Raw genomic sequence first — 23,114 nt, 5'->3', positions numbered from 1 at the left:
CAATGCACTGACACATAGGTCATTTTTAATATGCTTTGATCTGTCACCCCAGCTGGGCCGTGTGTGCGTGTGTGTGTGTGTGTGTGTGTGTGTGTGTGTGTGTTCGGAGGGGTGTTTGGATGTGCTCTGTCAAGCACATCTTGTTTTAGGACACCAGACACGGTGTGTGAACCATCAAATTGTCCCTTTAATAGCCCCATTCTTCTTCGCTCATTATCTCTCCAACTCCCTCCCTGGAAATGTGGAGTAGGAGAAAAAGATGGACTGACAATCTGAAAAAGGAGTGACATGAGCAATTTTTTAAAAGTTATTAATTAGAAATTGATTCTGCTTATTTATGGACTATTTATTTGTGCATATAAAAGGATTATTTGTTAACTGAGATTTGGAAGTACTTTTTTTTCAATTTCAAGAGAATATTTGTCACCTTTTAAGAACCCCTGAATGATTTTTTTTTTACATTTTTGTGTTTGTTAATCATATTTAAACAAACACAAACTTACTTTTTCAAGCTCACATTCCTCTCCCCTCGCACCACACCACCCCTGTCAATCATGTGCTGCAAGTGAGAAAAACAACTTCTAATTGTGAGAAAGCCATGGTGGCACATAAGAGCATCCCTGGGTTTACTGAATCACTGCACCCAATCAGCAAGACATGAAGATAATAACACATTCCCCGTCTTTCTTTTACTCCTCACTCTCTTTCATTTTCTTGCCTCTTTTCTCGTCTCTTTTTCCTCTCTTTCTCTCATTAAATCTGTTCCACCCTTTAACCCTGTGGGCAGGTGCTACTGTAATTAGCCATTATTTGACTATCAAAAGTCAGGAGTTGATTAAATGGCCGCGAAGCAGCACGCAGAGCACTTTCCCTCTGAGCCCAGCCCCATAATTTCAAAAGCTTCTTGCAACCTGCTGAGGGCCTTTCAGGTCTGTGAGACGCCGCTTCCGACCGCTGGTAAGAGCCTGTTGCCGGCGGTAATCAAAACTGATAATCTTACAGGAGAGAAAGGGGGGTGGGGAGTGGGGTGTGGGTGGAGGAGAGAAAAGAGAGTGAAAGAAAGAAATGGTTGGGGGCTTTCGGGAGGTTGGAGCTCAAGCAGCGAGCCTTCCATTAGAAATGTGTTGTGGCTCTGAGGGGGCCGGTGGCCAGCAAGCGGTGAAAAATGCTGCCTTCTTAAGGCAAGTGAATGGCATCTCTTTAGTGATTAGGAGCGGTAATAATGGGCACCCCTGCCTGTTACCCCTAAGTCCATTTTATTGCTAATTCATTTACCTGTTATTTCAGAAAAACTTGACAGGAGTCACCTGCTAAGAAGTCATGTTTGTCAGGCAGGTATGCCCATTAGCTGGGGATCTTAAATCAGCCTCACAATAGTGAAAGGGAGTAGAAAGGCTTGCCTCATTGTTAGCAGATAACACCACACTGCAGTTATCCTGACCAATGTGGAAAATCTTTTCTGCTCCGAGAATAATTAGACTTCATCCCTGGAGCGATTCTTAATTAATGCATTTTTTTCCCTTCATTGTAAGTGGATTTTAAGCCAAGCTGATCTGCTTTTGTGCTCTGCTGTGAAAATCCTGTACACTCAGGAAAAAATATTACATCTGACCTGGTGCGTTAAGGAAAAACAGCTGATTGAAAATGAGTTATGAAAACACGTAATAATCTCTTTTTGTGTGAAATTAAATCTAGCTGTTGGACCCAAAGAACTCATTTTGAATTTGGTACAGTTTCAACTGCGGACCAACCTTTTTTCTTTTGTTTTGGGTTTTTTTCATGGCAGCATCCCCTTTTCACTGAACAAAGCCATTAACATCTGAATAAATATTTGACTAGATATAGATTATATTAGAATAAATCATGTCATATACATATGACAATATTCCCCAAAGGACAAATGGGGCAAAATAATCACTTTGACTTCCTGGTTAATGTTCTGGATAATTCTCCCCAGGGAAACACTCTCTATGATAATACCCTCGTATGAGCATCTCGATCTGAAATGTCACAGCTGAGATTAGAGCGGGGTTGGATCCCGGTGTATTCCCATGGAGTGTGGAAAAACAAAATGGGTTTCTGTATTAAGGTAGCGGAGTGAAGAAGCACAACAAAATATGTAAATATATACAACGATTTGATTGCATTATTACATTTGGGTATAGGATTTTCCTGTGATTCTCTCTATTGGTTGAGACGATAATCACCAGTGAAAAAGAGGAGGTGTAATTGCAATTAAATTGAGCCTTTGCAAAACATCTTGGTGTTGTTGTTTAGACTGCCCTCTCCTTCAGTGCCCAGGCCACAGGCATTGTCTATAAACGGAGTGCAGGTCACTCTGTGTGGCTGCAGTAAACTGTTCTCATCAGCTTCAGTGTTGCTGGCTGAATAAAAGGATTATCCACTATGAATTAGCACAGAGACACAGAAAACCCCTCTCTCGGGATGATGCTCTCTCTCTCTCTCTCTGTGTGTGTGTGTGTGTGTGTGTGTGTGTCCCTCTCATTGCCTGCCTCTCCTGGGATCCCTCTCAGCCTAATCATTGTTTCTCTTACAGATAATTCTCCATGTCCTCACACGTGTCTGTGCGTGTGTTTGTGTACGTGTTAATTAGTGCTGTGCCGGCTGAGTGTGCTCTTCCTTGTAATCACTTAATTAGGGGTGACGGCCCCGATGCTTGTTTACTCAATTAGCCATCCTCCTTAATTATCTAATTCACAGCAAGTCAACTGTCCTTGCTGAGATCAGTGTAGCAGTGATACACTGATATGTCTGTGTGCATGTTTGTGTTTGTTTAAAAATGTCCTTTCACCTGAGAAGTGTGTGTATTTTTTTATTTTCTCTGATGGGTATTAAATGAGAATGCAAGCCATGGGAGAGTTAAAAGCCAGTGCAGAGAAGTCCATGAAAAATAGTCTGTATGTCACAAGAGAATGCGGGCACGCACACACACATACATACGCACGCACGCGCACACACACACACACACACACACACACACACACACACACACACACACACACACACACACACACACACACACACACACACACACACACACACATGCATTATCAGACACTAGGCCATGCTCACGGACTGCATATGAGTGCTGAGCCACATGCCTCAGATTACTGTCGCTCTGATTCTCTGAGATTTAGTCATTAATGATAAAATCTACGTCAAAAAAAGAAAGAAAGTGAAATCTCATGGTGAGTATGATTGATGGTTGCTTTAAATGGAGGCGTCCAGGGCTGGCTCTATTGTTTCTCCTGACCAGCCTTGCCACTTACTCCACCACCTCCACCCCGGCTCCTTCATGTGGATTAAGGCCTGCCGTTTATTTAACAGTTCATTTGAGCGAAGGGGTGACCAAGGTGAAGGCAGTGGGGGTGGGGGGTTGGCAGGGTGTCTGTACTGTGCCGTTGCGGGACGTCCCTTGCGGGACAGTGCCAGGCTGCGCTGTGGGGAGACGAGACAGGGCCTCCCCGGTGGACTAATGCCCTGTAATGAAGATTAAGACTCAGTCAAAGACCATACTGTTCAGCCGGGATCGGAGGGAAGGAGAGAGGGATGGAAGGAGGGGCAGAGGGAAGGAAGTTAGGATAAAGCAAGGAGAGAGAGGACAGAAACGCTGGTTTTCAGAATGTATTTGAGGGTGGATTATCCTAATTTGGAGCAACAGGTATAGATACTGTCAACCATAGAAATGATGAATGCATAACATGCTGTGATTAGCTGTTTAAAGAACTGTAAAAATCCACATTTTTATGCCTTGTGCTTTCTAAATCAAAATTTCTGAACAAGCTTGGAACAAAAAAAATATTTTTATAAGTGTTGTTTTCTTTTCCTTTTTTTCGGATTTAGAGTTAGAGTAGAGAACAGACAAGACAGAACTTAATACACTGGGTGACATGACACGTTTCCAAACAAAGAAACAAAAACAGAACATAGAAAAAACTAAACAAAGAAAAACAAATGTTAGGTCTTATGGTGTGGGGTTGTGTGTTTTTAGCCAGAGAAGTCTGTTCTGTTGGGTTGTTGTTTGTATGCCGGTAAGTATAAAGTTACTGTGTGTGTGTTTTAAAAAATTAAAGATACTAAAAAAAATACATGAATGAAAAAAGGAGGGTGGAATAGTTTTTCTGGCTAGGTTTGTTAATGTTGTCCCATGTTTTGACCATTTAATGGCATTTCTGTCATATTTCTCTGCATTTGTTTTTTAAAAACTTTTCTGTTTTTGCTTTTTGTCAACAACGCGCCGATTGCATTACAAGCTGTAAGGATTGCCTCTTAAACCCTCACTGCAGCCACAAACCTTTATAGAAAACTTCAGCAAAACAAAAAACGCTATAAAAATTACCAGCCTGCATTCAAGCAGCCACAAAGTGCAAACTAGAAACAACAAAAACATTCATCAGGAGAGGATTTGGTAGATTAATTTGAACCCTGTTTCATATGCACATTCAGTCCTCTGATTTGTCTGGGATCATAAAACTTATGTGTATCCAGATGTATTGTGAGAATTGAGCCAAGCCAAGGAACAGACAGAATTTTAATTACGGAAATTGACCAACACATGCTGCAGCAGTTAAAGGCTGAAAGTAAAAGCACTCCCATCAATGCTCATTGATACAGCAATCATATACACCTTTAGATGTTGCTACAGCTGACAAGCTGCTTACACTCTAATCTTGCAGATACAAAGCACCATTATATTTTTTTTCCCTTTATATCATCAATATTTCTTTGGATCCTCATTAGCTGTTGCCTACGCAACAGCTGGATTTCCCAGTATGCGAAAGTGACTGAGCCTTTTGTTTTCCTCTCTGATTTCAAGGCACTGCTCTAAAAAAATGTTGTGTTTGATAGTAGCTGAAGTGACTAATGAATTTTGTAATTTTCAAGCCACCATAGCTGATACACTACATTTTCTGGTCTATTTGAGGCCCACCACATGAGCAGAGATATACACATATGTGCGTGTGTGTCTGAGGCCATCGTTCGTATGAAGACAGTTAACCAGAGCAGCCTCAACACACGGCACGCTTCACTTACCACCCCGTGGCTAAAAGCTCCCCTAAGACCTGTTACGCACAGACACACTTCCACTGTCTCCCGCCATTGCCTCATCCTTCACTTATATCTCGCCAAGTCTGTTCTCCCCCCTTCTGTTCTTTTCTCTTTTTTTTTTTTAATTTTCAAATGTTTTGACTACCTAAAATATTCAAGGGGGCAGAGTGATGTGCAGATACAGGGATGGATAGATGGATGGATGGGTAGGTGGGTGGCTGGAGAAAGGGGGATCTTTTTTCACATGACCTTGTGTTGGCGGGGCCAGTCCCTCTCCCCCACTCTCTGTCTCTCTTCCCCAGACGGACTCTGTCTGTGACTGGGCTGGCAGTTCTTGCCTCTCTTGGGCATTCTGGCATTCCTCTCCTGTCATGCCCCCCATCCCCCTGCCTCCGGCTGTCTCTTGCCCTCTGAGGGTTTCCATCTTTACTGACACTCACTCTCCTGCTTCAACTCCATCTTTTGCCCATCTATCTATAGACATTGTGTTGTGTCAACACCTCCTCATCTCCCACGCCATCTCCATTTCTCTAGCTGTTTTTTTTTATCTTTCCTCTTTTCAAGTTGATTAATGAAGTGTTGTGAAATATAACAACAAAGAGGGACATTATAATACACAGATTTAGTGTGTCCAAAGCCCTTCATTTTCTTCATCACATGCATAACTATCCTCAAAATGCTAAAGTATTTTTTGAGATATTCTTAGCTGCACAAAATATAAAGATATGATCATGTTAGATATACTCAGCTGCAGCATCTGAAACTGACATTAAAAGGTAGACATGTCTATAGTATAATGTGACCGAGGACCTTTTTCAACACAAAATACTCCCCCTGACAATGTGTTCCAAATGCACCAAAGCCGTTCTCACGCACACATGAAGGGAGATCCTTGTCTGACACGTGAAAATATTTTTGAAGAGCAGGACCACACAACTCTCTGTTCTCTGCCTCCCCCTGGCTTCTAAGTCGCCGTGGCAACGCCATGCGGGTCGTCATGTTATTATCACCAATGCTTGACCAGCCAGCCTTCTGCATTCACTCTGTCTGCTTTAATGGACTCGCTGCTTTCTTGACAGACAGGACAGAGTAGGCGTGTGTGTGTGTGTGTGTGTGTGTGTGTGCATTTTTGTGTGTTTGTGTCTATTTTGAAGGATATCAGTGCCAAATGTCCTTAAAAGCACAGACAGATGAAGATAATCCTCCAAAGTGGGGACAGTTTACCAGTAAGTGGTAAAGCTAAGAGAGGTCAAGTGAATATCTCTGCTTTAAAAATGTCCATTCATTTGGCACCAAATCGTGTTCATAGATTCGAGTCACAAAGAAAATGTATCCAACTCAATTGGCAATAAGATGCCTTTAGGTTTAGGGCAGGAATACTCAACTTGCTTTTCTTGGGAGTAACTTCTGCAAAATGACAGGAACAGTCAACACTAACATTAACAAAAAAATGTTTTTTTTAGGCTGAGACTACCTTGTATTGTTGTTTATTGAAGCCGCTTTTTGTGCATCTACTGCAATGGTGAGTCCAGGTCTGGACTTTGTAAATAGGTGGGTAAAAGGACAATGTAGTAGAAGCAGACATTGAAGAGGAAATTATGGACACAAAACAAGAAAAAAAAAACCTGCAATTACAACAAGGCCAGTTATAATGTTGTTATCACAAACAGTAACCGACAATTCTTGCAAAGTATACCTTTAAAAAAATAAACCAAGAAGTTCGACTGCTTCAGTGCAGAATTTAGTTTCCTTAGACGTGTGTGGAGATTATGACGATTGGGGAGTGACAGAATGTCCTCATACGGATAGTAAAAACAAATGTGTGAAGCTGAGTGTGTGTGTGAGAGTGTGTGTGTGTGTGTGTGTGTGTGTGTGTGTGTGTGTGTGTGTGTGTCTCTGTGTCTGTGTGTCTGTGTCTGTGTGTCTGTGTCTGTGTGTGAGGAAACTCATATGACAGCCCCCGCAACTGTCAGACTATCGCCCTCCTCCTTTTGTTGGGTGACCCCAGAGAATGTGTTGGAATGGCCGCTGAGAGAGAGATTATGGAGAGACAAAGACCACAAGAGAGGGAATGAGAGAAATATACAGAGTGAAAGGCACAAGAAAAGAGAGAGAGAGAGAGAGTGAGAGAGGTCAGGGAGCCAGCTGATGTGAAAGTGCCTCCGATCACCTCGTGCTTCTCCTCCGCCCCCTCACTCTGTCCTTCTCTATCTGTTCCACTCTTTCTTTCTTCGTTCCCACTTGAATTCCTCTCCCAGCGCTTCACTCCATTGTGACGTTGGGTTTTGATCAGCGATAACAAGAGAGATGCGTCAGTCAGGGCCCACACACACTGGACACACACACACACACACACACACACACACACACACACGTTAAAAGTGCCACTGCAAGTTAAAAGTGGCACTCAGACGCACACATACATGAACACAGTGACACACAGCAGTGGCCTTTGAGTGAATGCTCCTCACAAGGCATAATGACAGCATTCTGCATTGACCATAGCTGGGACAGTTCCCACAGACAAGACAGACAGAGAGAGAGAAAGACCATTTCTTTCTGTCTTCACCTCTCCTCCTACTCCCCACCTCCTCTCCAACAACCCTGACTTTGTCCGGACCATGTGACCTTCCTCAGATCAACGCTATTGGCTAAGAAAAGTCTGGACAGATGACTTGATTGTCTATAATCGATCTAAGCAGGGATTATAGACACATTATAGCAAAACTCCACCAAAAAATCTTTTGAGTATCAAATACTCTCTGCTTCTGAGCTTGAAAGTTTTTAACTTGTTAAAAAAGGTCAAAATGTTGACAGATACTCCAACACTCCTGCAAAGTGTATAATACATAATCAATAAATGGCTCAATATGACAACTCCAGCTAAGCTTTCAAGCTATTGGGAGGCGATAACATGATGTAGGAGTGCATGAAGCTATGTTGTGGTTCCTACAGAAATAGTTAGTTGGTTTGTTAACCCTTTGAAACTTGAGTCGACATCAGTTTTCTTGTGCTGCATTCAGATGACCTTCAAAAGCTATTATCCCTTTGAAACTTGGGGATATTGGTTTGATTTCTTTCAAAAGGGCAATGAGCTATTTTGCAAAAAGTGCCACACAAATTGCAAGAAATTGGTAAAAGATGACAAGACAATGCCCTGCAAACTAGTAATTTAGTGTAATTAGTGTAATTTTTTATTTTATTTCTTTATTTACAATTTTTTGCACTTTTTTTCTGGCTATTTTCTTGGTTGTTTTTACTATTCTTTTTTTCAATGTATTTTCAGGTAATTTTCCTATAACTTTTATTAATTTATTGCTATTTTTTGGGCCACGTCTTGTTAAATTCATACATACATTGCCCTCTCCCCATGTTTTTGTAATAAATCAAATCATTTTTCTCAGGTTTTAAAGGGTTAATTGATATGTTGATTTAGTCAGAGCTGATCAGATCAATGGATGAGATAAGGGGCTGCTGCAGAGGGAGTGAAAGTAAACTTTTAGACCCAGCACAGATAACAATTAAGTTTCACTATCACTGTGTCTGACATTCTGCTGCTCCATCTGTGCCCAGAGTATGCTCTGCGTTGTGAGAGGTGCCATAAATGACCCAACGGTTTATATATTCCAATTGTGCTCCTAATGAATGGTTCAGCTCCAAAAATCTCAAATTAATCGTGGTGGCAGATGTTTTAATCATGATGTTTTTTCGCACACAGATTAGCAGCAGATTTGCAGGAGTGATTTGAGATTGATCTTTGTTGCCTTTGCCATCAATTCATCATCTGCAAAGAAGCAAGCCTTAAATTTATCAGTGCCACCTTTCAAACTTAAATGTATTAAGTATTTTAGTGGCGTATTCATTTTCTATTTAACCATCTTTAAGCACAGGTTGATGTTTGGAGGTGAATGGTATGCTTTGAAAGATAATCTGCAGGATCCAAACATTCCCCAACATACATGATTTCAACCATGTGAGCTCAGTCTCTGCATATTTATCTGCCTGTCTGTGAGGGACCACTCCCCATCCCTCCGTAACCTACCACACAAACACTACATGGAAGCTCTGTGCTGACTGCCTCCACTTTCAAAACACTTTTTTTTTTTACTTTGTCTGACCTGACACAGTGCAGGATTTGGCGTTGTATATTTTGAAGGGGGGGTTGGGGATGAAGGTGGTGACGCTGGTGCTGGTGCTGGGTGGGGGGGCAGGTTACGGAGCCAAACGAAAACATGTCACTCAGGGCCCATTAAAACGTAACCCTGCCTAGCAGAAGAAAGGGACCCATATCATCATTAAGTCATCTCGGGGCGAAGCGAAAACCGCAAATATTATTCCTGCACCCCCCCAATACACACACATGCACACACACTCCTCCCCTTCTTTTCCTTCAGATGACAGAGAAGACGGGATGATTGGAGCTACGGTGTGTTTGCTCACTGCCTGGGAATGACAAGAAGATGTTTGGGAACTTCCTGATCATGCAACAGTCTGTATGTTCTCAAGAGCAGACATGAAGGAAATCACACAGGCAGAGTGCTGCTTTCTCACTTTGTGTAGACAAACCTATCCATGTATCTACTGGGTATGTTATAGTACACAAAATTCATGGTTCAGTATGTACTTTGATTTGGGGGTCAAGGTTTGGTTCATTTTCACATAGTAGGGAAAATTTAAAAAATTGCCATAAATGCATATTTTCATTTATTTTGAAAAATGTTAGCATTCAATGGTGACTCATTGGTCATAATTCTTACTGTAAGAGTTAAGGCACTCAGATACTGGCATATTGTCAAAAACAAACAAAAAATAAATAACGCAAATGTCAGCAACGTAATGTAAATGTAATGCTCCATCATAAGACTCTGACCTGTAATAATTCCTAAATTGCAGTGTCTGCTCGTACAGCCACAATGGACTGATTAAAAGGCAAATGTGAAGGCTGTATAGTAGAATTCAGTCCCTTTCTGTTTTAATTTAGTTTTCTCTGCTGCACAAGTTAAAGTTTTGTTACATAAATACAGTGAAAAACACTCCATAGCATTAGTTATTATTTTTGCACAGTCCAAATTTGCATAAGGAAGCTGCCTGGGAAAAGGATTCGCCTTCCAGCCTGTTTTTGTCTTGTTTTGCTTATTGACACATTCAAGTGATGCTGTCATGAATGAAATGTTTAAAGTGGTTTTTTTTACATGTATTCCAGACTTCAGGTAAATATTTTTAGCTTACACGTTAGACACAAATAGTTGTCCATTAAGCTTGACCAACCCAGCTAACCAGGCCAAGCCAGCTATGCTAAAGCTGATAGATAATAAGCGAGAAAATACGCTTTACCAAAACTTTTTGGTTAAAACTCAATTGCTACTTGCCCTCAAGTGCAAGTAGCGAACACGGACTATTATCTATTATATTGAGTTATACAGGTATAGTATCTTTGCAATGCTGAGACAAATTACAGTGTAGAGATGTTTTGGTGAAGTCCAACTTTCTAGGCTTGCTTTGTGTGTGTGTGCGTGTGTGTGTGTGTGTGTGTTCAGGCTATTTCCTGTTCTTTGGTGCATCACTCCAGTCGAGTCATGGCCCTAGGGAGACCATTGCCAAGCCCTGGGCATTCACACCTCAACACACACACACACACACAGAGCCATTGCTGTAACCAGGGGGCATTTGTGACGTTCAGCATTATGAAAAATGACTTGCCCCCGTGGCGCACTGGGGTGGCAGTGATTATAATATCCAGATAATCATTTCAAACAAATTATCATAATTATCAATCAATCATGAGCCCATTTAAGCAGGGGGAGGGACAGGGGAGTGCGGTGCTGTTGGCAGGGGGTAAACTATGGCCCGGAGCACTGGATCACTTCCGTGACCCATGAGCCTCCCTCTGTCCACATAATAGCCCTCATACATTTGGGGTCATTTAGAAAGCGTATTTAGAGATTCAATTCCCCAGCTTGATACGGGGAAAAAAAGACTGCATGCGCATACACACCCATCGACTCACAACAGCAGCTGACCCCCATTTGGCTCCCCAGTCTTTCAACATGGAGTGGGAAAAATCTACTTATAGGTCAGAGTTCATATCAACCCTTCTCATTTTCCCATTTGCAACTAATGCTGCGTCTAAAACACACATAAATGCATACGTCGCATCATGATGCAAACTGAACAACATGAATGAAAAATCACATCTCTGAAGAAGTAAAGAAAGAAAGACACGTTTCACTATCTGGAAAGCATCAGTGCTTAAAGGAAATATGTTGGGCAAGCATGTCCGCCTTCACTCAGACAAATAAGAGAGGAAGAGTGACACACGCGGAGTAAGAGAGACCCGATCGTCTTAAAGAGATATTCCGCTGTATCTTTTCACCGTAAATCCCCTGTGAAAAGCAGCATGAATTGATGCAATCTCGGTGGTATTGAGAGGTGAATGAATGGGGCTTGGAGAGAGAGACGGAGAAATTGAGAGCGACAGAGAGATACAGGGAGAGAGAGATAGATAGTAGCCTTCAGGGGAGATGATCGTCTTGGGAAAAAAGCAATCAGTGCTCATTGATTTTCTCGGCTGGTTGAATGGAGGGTGTCTATCTGGAAGTCATTATCTGCCATCTGATCTGCTGGAGTGTTTACACACGTTAGGATGGACAGCGGCGCTCTTCTGAAGATGAGGATTAACACAGTCTCACACACACACACACACACACACACACACACACACACACACACAGAACATAGACAGCCTTCTCTCCCCTTGCTCCGTATCTGGCTACCACTTTTAAATCCCAGGAATCCAAAAAGAAACACAAGTCCTCCAATACCCTATTAACTGCCAGACACACACACACACACACACACACACACACACACACACACACACACACACAAACTTAAGTGTAAGAGCAGTGTTTGAATGAGAATATATGTACGCAGAGCCTAGACAGCTAAACATACAGATAGTCCTGTTTTGTATGGCTGGACCAAACCAAACAAAACAATCCCTGATCCTATTACCAATAGCAACTGATCACAATCTAAAGCTCCAACAACACCATCCCGTCTGCTGAGAGAGAGAAGGGGGGGTTAAATGAGCGGAAGAGGACGGATGAAGTAAGAAGAGAGGGAATCCCGATAACACATCTTTTTATTTTCTGCCTGTGGGTGGGGTTAGGAGATGCATGGGTGTAAGCCAGAATGGCTCAAACCATGTCTAAGCAGGTGCTGAATATGAATCCTAGGCCTTAAACCCCTCACACTAACACACACACACACACACACACACACACACACACACACACACACACACACACACACACACACACACGCATCTGTAAGCTCTGGACAGTTTTCAGTAAGTGAACTGGAGAAGCTACAATAACATCATTGCTTCTGTTTTATCCCTTGCCTTAACCCCGACTCTACCAGTGCCCCCTACCTGCCTTTATACTCCTTTCAGACTGACTCAGCAGCATGGATTGAGTCTGTATTTGGGATCACTATGAATGTGTCAATGACACAGGTCGTGCAAATGGGGTAGGTTGTTAGAAAGGTCGAGAAAGAGATATGTTTACGGGTCAAACGGCATGGATTGGCTCTCATCATGGGCCAGGTCCTTGCAGGATTGTTGTGATGTGTGATACACACATCACAACAAGAAATAGTAAACAGTACAATAAAAATAATAACTATAATATGTAATTCTCTTCCTAAAACTAATGTTTATCATAGAGAAAATCTTTTTTTTCTACTTTTTTATTTTTAAATAAAAATGTTTTACTTAAATTGCCTTTTTAAATATTTTATCATTTCTTTTATAGAGTTTACACAGTATATTTCAGAATAATATAATTAGGTTTAACAATTAAGTCCACCACACAATCTGTCTTTTGAGTACCCAATCTTTATTTGGTGTCAAACGTGGGTTTTTTTGTGCAATAGTGGTATAAGTTCGGAAGTTGACACAAATTGATGAGGTTACTAAATATTCTATTATTTGTGAAATATCGACATCAGTGCTGCTGGGATTTATTTAAACCGAGAGAGAATCCAAAAGTAAGTCCTCTTTATGTCTCCCAGTGCTTATCCATCTCATCTTATTCATTAATCTATCTATATATTCTGCCTGTTTTGTGCAGGAGCTTTCAGCCTGCCTATATAGGAGTAATCTGTGACCGTTGTGACTAAAATATAGAATACATCCACCAATAATATGCACTGTATGCCACATACAAACATATATAAACACAGCAACAGATCTGTTTCACTGTAGAGTGCAGCAACCAATAATAACTAATAAAACCTACAGTTGTGCAAACACACACACACCTCTCTGAACTGAACTACTTTATTCACAAGCTGCAACTCAATTAACATTCTGCCTTAATCAAGCATAGCAATGTTAATGACATGGTGGAGAAAGGAGAAGTCAATGTTTATGTGCATGTGTGCGTGTATGTGTGTGTGCCCAAGGCCTGTGTTTGTGTGTGTGTGACTGCACGATGTGGATGAATGAGTCATGTCATAAGGAATGGCTCATGCATAATTTCATTCATATTCATAACAGGCATGTGGTCTGCCACCGCCCGATGAGGGCCCACCGCAACTCACACTCTGCATAATGAGATGTGGCCAGTGTGTGTGTGTGTGAGAGAGAGAGAGTGAGTGTGTGTTTGGATTTTATGTACCATAGGTACTGTAAGCTACTGTCTGTATTCTGTCATCTGTGTGGGTGTGTATTACAACTTAATGCACCTATCAGTGCATGAAGGTGTGTATGCGTGTCTTTGTACTCTTGAATGTGTAAAAGTGTGTGCTAGGCTACTCTTATGTGGAAGGTGGTTAGGTAGTTTATAAAACCGGCTAGGTTTTTCCACATTGTACGAACATGTGGGGAACAGGGAAAAGCCCAAACCACCTGCGGTCAACTCTTAAAATAAGCTCATTGACTAATGTAGGATTTCAAATCAACCAAGCAGTCAGTGATTTGCATTCCTGCCTGTTTATAGAGGATACAGCAACAAGACCCTTGACCCTGAAATGCAAATGAGGAAACTTAAGTGATCTTATTTTTCTAAGAGCCAAACTGGCCATAATTCTAGATTACGCCAAAGGAAATTTTAAGTGAAATACATCTTCCTATGGCTGCTCATGAGGCGTCTTCTCTCACACATTGCTTTTATTAAAGGGAGTTGGATTACGTATTGAGAAGTAGTTCACCATTAGTTCTGCTCCCAATGTTTTGACCATCCTGTCATGTAAGATAAGGCAAAATGCACATACAAACTTTGGAGACAAAGTCCAAATCTCAGTTTCAATTTCTTTGATAGCTAAATCCACGATGAACGCCACTCATGTGATGTAATGAATTTTTTTAGGTCAGTTCTGTCAACCAACATTAATCAAATTCCACCTACGAATGACAAACAAATGTTTCCATTTAAAGCTTATATTTCAACCACAGTATTGTACTGTTACTGTACAAGGAGGTTAGTAAATTACTTTTTAAAATGGAAAAGAAAAAATTCTAATTTTTCAAGACACTGACAACAATGGGTTTTGAAGTATTTGAAATACTGTTGGCATACTGATAATATGGACTGCTCCTCTAAAACTAAAGTCTGATAGAAACCCCACATAATTTACTGTACTTCCATCCCATTTTTAACATTGATTTAGGTTTCAGCTCCCCTGCCATTGACTTTCTTTGGAGCTGCATCTGCATGGCATCAGTCGTTCTCAGAATGAGTGTCCACCTCGCCGCAGCCATTGTTCTTTCATGGACCATTAGGTGGACATGAACTCTCTCGCTGTCCTCTCGTGACCCGGTGACACTGGCCGTAAAAGCAAACTGCCCAGCCTCTTCAATAAATTTATCACCTCATAAAGTGGTCAGTGACTGGTCAATGGGACGTGTCGGTCACAGTGTGTGTGCATGTCAGTGGTTTTGTCTGAGTGAAGAGAGTGGGGCTCTGTTCTTTGATAAGAAAGCCTTATAAATCACCAGCTATGATCTTCATTGCATGCATGCTCTGCTGAAGCTTTTGTAGAAAGCTCAGAAAATGTAATACTAACTACTATTATACTAATATAACTACTTAATAAAGTGCACAAACCAAAGTACACAGATGACCTCTGTACACCAAGGTGGTGTAGGTAAGTTAAACTGCATTTATTTTGCAGATCTAATTGAAATTGGGGCTGCAAGTATTGGTTATTAACATTACCAATTATTTTGCAGATTATTTGCAAGATTAATTGATGAGTAAAACTTTAGACTATAAAATGTAAATAAATAAAAAAATAAATAAAAGAAAAACTCTCATCACAATTTTCCCACAGCCCAAAGTGACATATTCAAATGACATCTTTTGTCCAATCAACAGTCCATAAACCAAAGACTCTTCATTTACTGTCGCAAATGACAAAAACAAGCAGAAAATTCTCACATTTAAGAAGTTGGAACCTGCAAATGTCATCTTTTTTTTTTGCTTAAAAAAATGAATTAAACGGTAAGAGATTATCAAAATAGATGGCAATTTTCTTTCTATTGACTGTCCGATTCATTAACTCATCGTCGCAGCTCTAGTTGAAATAAAGCCCTCTTTTACAAGAGAACAGATAACGTATCTAGTCAAAACAAGCATCTAACAAACACACATACACACACACACACACACACACGCACACACACACACACACTATAATTATTAGGAATACAAGCAAGGAGGGCATTAGAGTCTCTCAGAGGAATGATTTCGATGACTTTAAGATCTGTTGCAGTTCATTTCGGTATTAAGATCTACCTGAAAGCAGTTTCCCCCAGTTCAAAACTAGTATGAGGAACTTATTAAGTCACCCTATCCTGTGATCTGTTGTCATGGTTATTGGCTTTGTATGCATGATAAATATGCCAGAGGCTTAGATGGCAAGGCCTTATAGATAAAGGCACACTTACAGTATAAGGCCTTAGCATCTATAGGCCAAAATCTCAGTAAAAGCCACTTTTTAACTTCACACTCATACCTTTGATACAAAGTGTAAACCCAGCAGGATCGTTTGCATGCAGGGCAAGGGGGACAGAGACAGGATTCATAAAACAGCATAAACAGGTGTAACTATCCTACCTTTTTGATGCAGCTGTCAGGGGAGGCTTCGTCATGGTCATTCATCATCTGCTAAGAAAACACAAACCAAAAAATAATTAATTAATGAAACCAAAAACCCACACCAATATTCAAAAGTGATGAGTAAATATTAGGATAAACCAGGCAACAAGAACTGATTTGATTGAGGAGAACATCTATTTATTAAAGCTTTAAAAGATGATATTGATTACTGTGCCTCAAAGGGCCTCGGCCCGTGGGTTGTGACTGTCGCTGCTTGATGACATGAGCATAGGGTGTTCACAGTTCATCACACAGACCCTCAGGGCTACAAATGTGACCAGAGGGATATAATAATGGACTGAGAGGTCACAAAAACACACACAGAGGCAAACATAACACTACACACACATATACACACTCACTCTGATGAATGAATGCCCCACAGATTTGACGTTAATTCTCCGCTTCAGCGTTGCAGGAAATTTCGCTGAGACCGTGTCTGTGAGTGTGTGTGTGTGTGTGTGTATGAGTGTGTGTGTATAATTAAGCCTTCAAGCAATATTTACTGGGGGCAGATGGGTGGTAGAATGCTCCCAGTGTCTGCCAGAGGAAATGAAGGAAGTGGGGGAATGATGAAGAGATGGGGCTGCCCTGCTGCAATGAGGGGGCATTTCACATATAATGGCAACCCAGAGTCTCTCTCAGTCTGTCTGTCTCTTTCTCTCCCTCTCTGAAGCCCATTGATGGCAGCTGAGGATCAAAGAAGAGATGCAGACTGTTTTCAGAGCAGTTTAAGTTGGGGCTGGGGATCAGCGTGGCACTTTACCAAGTTTAAGTGAAATTAGGCCTATAAAACTTCCTCAAGCACAGACATACAGCATATCTGAGCCTCCCTTTTCCTGCTCCCTATCCTCCCCATCTGCCCTTTCACAGTAGGTGTGTTGTTTGGGTGTTGTGACAAGACTGGCTGCCTCTACATTAGCGCTGACATATAAAAGTTTGTATTTCCTACACCAGTTTGGCCCACCGTGATTGGGAGAGAGACATTTATCTGCTGTGGAATCTGCCGTGCAAACTGTGGAGCCATTCTTTCAATTCTGGCATACAGTGACTTCTGTTATGCACCTTTCTATACAAGGCCTCAATTCACAGGAGGTGATTATGAATTGTATGAGCTTGTGGATGTTTATGCACACATGTGCCTCTAGATAAAGCTGTCTATTACTTTCTCCCTAAGACTGTTTATCCCTCAGTAAAATTGAAAAACAGTTATCTGAAATCATAGTTACACACAGAAGTTCACTCTCAAGTTACTCTCCTCTCACTAAACAGTGAACCAGATGGGCCATATGTGCACCGTTGTGCCGTATGGAGTGATTTCCTACATTAAGCTGTCAAGGGATCTGTTTCTCAGCCTGAGCAAATGGGAGCAATTACACCACAGATACTTACAATAGTGTTCTCAGCCTACTTACACATCATCTAAACCTTTACAGAAGCATCCTGTTCCTGAAAACAGTTTCAAACTGCACAACAACTTGTCATCCCCCCACAAGAGATGCCGCGTCCCTCGTGGCCAATCAAATTTGTCACATTGTTTTGACTTGTATCGGAAGCACCCCTATTTTGAGAATGTAAATAGAGTTTTACAGAATTAAGCCAAAAGAAAATGGCATCATATGTTCCACAGATTTGTTACAATGAAACTTTTCATACATATCATATCAAATTTCCTGAAGTAGTTCTGATTCATTGTTAATGAGCTGATTTGTTCCTGAGAGGTGTAGGGGACAGTGGATGGCTTGTCACCTAAGCAAAATGGCGGCGAAGCTGCAGACAACTGTTTGACACCAACAAACAAAATCTGTTGTAGTTTAGCAAGAGTGAGAGCTACGTAATTTTCAGTAGGGATTGTGTTACCAAAAGCAAGGTTTTTTGCAAGATGTCAGCGGGATTTCCAGCTTTAATGTGCCACCAAAAGCGTATCTTTTTAAGTGAACTATCAGCGTAATTTTCAGTAGGGACTGTGTCAACAATAGCAAATGTTTTTGCAAGACAACAGCATTCCTTGTGGCCAATTTGCCACAAAAAGTAAGTTTTTTCTAGCAAAATTGTCATTATTTCCAGCTGTGATTGTGACACTAAAAGCAGGTATTCATAGAAATGTAACATTTTTAACATATCCGTTATAACAAAACAAAAGAGTAGTTAATAGTGTCAACAAGTGATTGAACATTTGCAGGAATCTTTGCAGGTTTCTTTGCATATTGTGCTGAAAATAACTGTTAAGTTGCTGCATAGAAATGGATTTATCAGCAGATAAGAACTCTGGCCTCTACGCAGCATCTTTTGAGGATGTGTATGTGTATGTCTTGATAATCAAGCTTTTTGCAAAAAATAGCCAAAGGTTAACAAACAAAAGACAACAATTACAAAATGGTCATTTTGCCTTAAAAAAATTAAACCAACCAAACAACAACAACAACAAACCGTATTACTCTGTTTTTTGTTTACTTAATTATTTCGTGGAATACACAGTATAACTCTTTATTGCAACAGCTGTGTTGGGTAAAGCAGAGGGGATTCCAGAATGACTATTTTATAGAAAGAAAGACATTAAGTTAATGTATCTGCTTTGTAAGTAAAAATGTGCTTGTGAACTTAAAACATGGCACTAGAGAAGATAGTAAAATAGAGAGAGAGAGAGTAAGAGAGAGAGAGGGATAGAGAGAGCACTCCCTCTTTCTTGTAATGCACAAGACCAGCTGCAACAGTTTACAAACCCAACAGCTTGGCTGGGTCGTCCAAAATGCTACCAGGCGTTCAACAACTATAGGACAATTTCTGGACTTTCCCCCTGTTCTGTTCAGCTACATGCCAAGTGTAAATATATGTGTGTATCAAATTGTGCAAGAGTAACCCAAAACTGTAGAAGACATGCAAGCAGACATGAGCGGTTTTACTGATGCCTTAATGTCTTTCAGCTTCAGGTGGGGGGTCGGGACGGTGTGGGCTCTCTAGCGTCCAAACCTCAGTGTCGACTCCAGAAACACTGAGCTGACTGTCAGGGAAATAGTAATTATAATGCTTCCTGGCTTTGAATGCTATGCAATTGTAATCCACATTGTTTGTCTGTTGAAAAGTTACCCAGTGAGGGTTTTTTCTGTGAAAAGATTGCTGGTGAACAGGGTTTCCAGATGGGGATAGCAAGGGCTTGTGCAATGATGACAGTAACTGAAACACAGAGGCAGGTGGAGATGCTCTTTCAACACTGGTATACTGTATGCACACACACACACTCTCACATATATACACTAACACACATACCAGACAAACACAGACAGACAGAAACACACACAGAATAGCTTAGCCCTGCAGCAGGACCCCACCAAGAAAATAAATAAGCTATTAATTAGGGAGGGAAAATGCGATTGGTCACTGACTGGCGGTGCTATGATTTATTGCACATGTCACCGTCATCTCAAAGTGACTTTTACTCTGGGTCGGTGAGACAGATCCAAATAGAGACTGGCCTATGTTTGAGAGAGATAGATTTTCCACTACACAGAGAGAGGTAAATTGTCCATTTGTTCAGTATCTAGCCTGCTGAATGCTGACATGTCAATATGTCTTATGGAAAAGAGAAAACACTGAAGCGAGAGTAATTAGAAAGTGTGTGTAAGTGTGTGTCTGGGCACACAAACTTCTCTCTCTGGCCCGTATGACCTCAAACATAAACAAATCCAGTCGTGGCTTGATGAAAGTGCAGCCACCTGCAGAATCCCTCTACCAAGAGCTGTCCAGATCCTCATTAGGGGTGTGCATACATGTGTGTATTTGTGTATGTGTGTGTATCTCACTGTGTCTGTGGTGTGTGTTTTCACACCAGGCAGGAGGGAAAACCCCACCATTATTAGTGTTTCATAGCGCAGCTTTTGTTATTGGACAGAGTCAGGAGTTTTTCAGCACCACTTTAGCACCATTCGTATTGACATGCCATGATGACCAAGCGGACAAAAGAAAACACGAAATAGGGAGAGACACTCAGTGAGTGGACTGCCTCGTTGTTTTTACAAGGCCTGTCACAGTCTAAAACACATGACGGAGCAAAATCCCGCTCAGTTTATTTCCAGAACTCATTTAAGGTGAAAGAAATGGTCCATGAGAGTTTCTCTATAGGGCCTGTAAAGCATATGTGGTGGGTTTGCACGTAAAACTCCAGTAAAACCTTGAGAGAATGACCCGAATATCCTGACTTCCAGACACACCAATGAGAAGGTTGAATACTGCCAGCTTTACACCAGAAGACTTTTCAAGTGATTTTACTGTTATGGACAAATATTCAATGTCAGAATAAAATCCAAGATAGTTTTACCTCAGTTGGTGCACGCTCTCCTGATCTTTATCATTCGATTTCAGGTGATAATAAAACATGTTTAATATTATGTAACATATGTAACTTTTTAGTTTTAGTTTAATAGATGTAACCTTTTGGTCTGGGTTCATCCAAATAGTGAAGTTGAATGACGTGAATATTGTCAGAAATCAATAGCTGCACTCTCTTCAGCACCAAACAAGAAGCAGCAAACCAGGTAGACACTAAACATGCAGAGGACTCTGGGGAGGTGCAAGAACATAAACAAGTCTTTTTTTTGTACTGTTGGAAAGAAATTGGTGGAATTATGTAGTGAACAAGAGTGTTTAATTTGGCGTGTATGAGATCCACCAACCGCAATTTATTTTAGTGCAAAATCTTAATTTTTGCAATGGTTTACCTCTCATTCCCCCAGTCTCCTTCCAATAAAGCAGAGCAGCTTACCAATGGAGGCTGTTAGCAAGTTGAGACAATAAAATCTAAAATGTAAAGTTTGGATGTGAATACAGTTGGTCTCTATGGGTTATATTGGTTTGTATACTGGTTGTTTGAATACTTTTGACATATGACATTTTTTATCTTGTGGTTCTAGAGTTATGTGTTTCTGCGGACACTTAAGGCATTGATAATATGTCATATTTCCTAAAGTTAGTTTGGTGATATATTTTCCACCAGGAGCAGAACAGGAAATGATCTCAAAAGGAATCCAGTTGTAGTCTTAAAAATAGTGACTGCAAGATCACCAGTCTTTGCCTTGGTTATCAGACTTTAGTCTTTTAAAAGTATTCAAAGTCTTCTAGTGTATGGTAGGCATACGTAGTCATAGTAACTAGAAGAGAACCGTACAAAGCTTGCTCATCATCATCCTCAGGCGAGGAGAAGAAGAGGGCCCCACTTGGAGGTTTGCGCCGTAGGAAAATGTTAGCATTCTGTTGCCAAAAACAATTCTCCTCAACTCTGGATAATATGAGGCAATACAGCAACACGGCCCAATGGATGGCTGCGGATGTCACAAAGCCACAAGTTTCCAAAAAGAACTAGCAGCAAACAAACCTCAGGGCTTTTTGAACCAGGACCCTGACTGACAACTCACTGGCTGCAAGAGCCACACCAAGAAAGCCACAAATTGAAAGTTTTGCTACGCATTTATTGGGAACTTTTGCAGCTTCTTGGCATATTGACAGGATTTCATTGTGGTGGCAATGCCCTGGATGGATTATTGATCTTTTTGACGTATAGATGGGAGAGGAAACGGTCTTTCACTGTGGGTCGTGTTGAATAATAAACTGCAGAGAAAGTATATTTGTGTCAAGGAGTGAGAAAGTAGGAGAAAAGGAAAAATGAAAGGGGAGGCTCTGTTTTTCATTGCTGGAGCCTTTAAAATAGGAGCTAACCATCATGTCAAACATGATCTCAACAAATGGATCTGACTCCTCCGACTCCCAAATACTGGCAAATCTGATTGGAACACTTTACAATCAATGAAACAGCGCGACTGCTCCAAAAAAGGAAGAAAAAGTGGGGATATCAAGTCGCCAGTGTTTTCCTCTGCTATCTTTCGAGGTCCCTGATAATGAACCTTTTACACATTCCTGACAGAATCTGTTAGAGACTGTTTGACTAAGGATACATGTCCGATTCAGTCTGCTTTTTAGCATCAGGTCAGATGGTGCCTGGTTTTACTTTCAAGTCCTTTCTTTGCCTTGTCCTTTAAAAGGGTGTAAAATGGGGCTATTTCGGGACTTCCCAGAGATAGGGGCCTTGACAGCTGACCCAAAACAAGACCAGAGCTATGACTTCTTAAAAACATACCTCAACAATGAGATTGCTCACAGAGCTTAAGTGGGGAGGTGGGGAGACTAAGGCAGGAGAGGAGGAAACAGGGCAGAAATTTGCACTGCTAAATACCAGGAAACTGGGCGTCCATCAGATAAGATATATTTATGATGACTTTAATATGTGGAAGACTTGAGGTGCTTCGGCCAAGGCAAACATCAGGGGGAGTCCTGATAGGAAACTTTCTCTCTTTGGCTCCCTCTCTTTCTCTGTCTTAGTTGATAGTGAAGGTAATTAAGAATATAATCACTCTTTGGTTCCTTATCTCTGTCTCCACTTTGCTGCAAAGGTTAATGTGAGAAAATCACACAGTTCATTGGTAAAAGAAAAAGAAACTGATGCCAAAGGAATGCATGAGATGCCATTGTCTGAAAGAAAGAGGAGAGATCAGATTAGTTCAACACTTATCAAAACCACACTAAAGCTAACACTGTTACCCAACCCTACATCCAGATGGGTCTATGCAGGGTGCGGCCTGTGACGGAACTGAGAACTGTTGGTGAGATAGAGCTTAGCGCACAAAGGTTAGATTTGGAAGGCAAACACTCTGAACTATTGTGTGACTCTGGAAAGTCACGGCCACTTGTCAAACACAAACGGCTGATATTTACAGAACGAGCGTTGACCCTGGGTGTCCTAAGAGTCTTTGTGTGATTTATGAAGAAAATGCCACAGTGAAATATCCTGGCAGGGTTTGCATTGATTCCGGACAGGCTTGTCTCATCATT

The 23,114-nt window shown here is 41.1% G+C and overlaps 1 protein-coding gene across 7 annotated transcripts in view; it reads right to left on the bottom strand.

The window, feature by feature from the left end:
* Positions 1-23,114, bottom strand: part of prdm16 (PR domain containing 16) — a 212,881-nt gene that overhangs the window by 81,597 nt on the left and 108,170 nt on the right. For 6 of the 7 annotated variants that reach the window (XM_088082330.1, XM_088082324.1, XM_088082325.1 and 3 more), the window contains exon 3: positions 16,194-16,244. In XM_088082330.1, the coding sequence (XP_087938456.1) occupies positions 16,194-16,244 (51 nt within the window). The remainder of the gene's footprint in view (positions 1-16,193; positions 16,245-23,114) is intronic. The other variant, XM_088082323.1, reaches the window with a different exon arrangement.

This window comes from Plectropomus leopardus, chromosome 9 (assembly GCF_026936395.1).
Source record: "Plectropomus leopardus strain MGB_pleo_1.0 chromosome 9, ASM2693639v1, whole genome shotgun sequence".
Taxonomy (NCBI): Eukaryota; Metazoa; Chordata; class Actinopteri; order Perciformes; family Serranidae; genus Plectropomus; species Plectropomus leopardus.
This window is presented reverse-complemented; position numbering and strand designations above follow the sequence as displayed.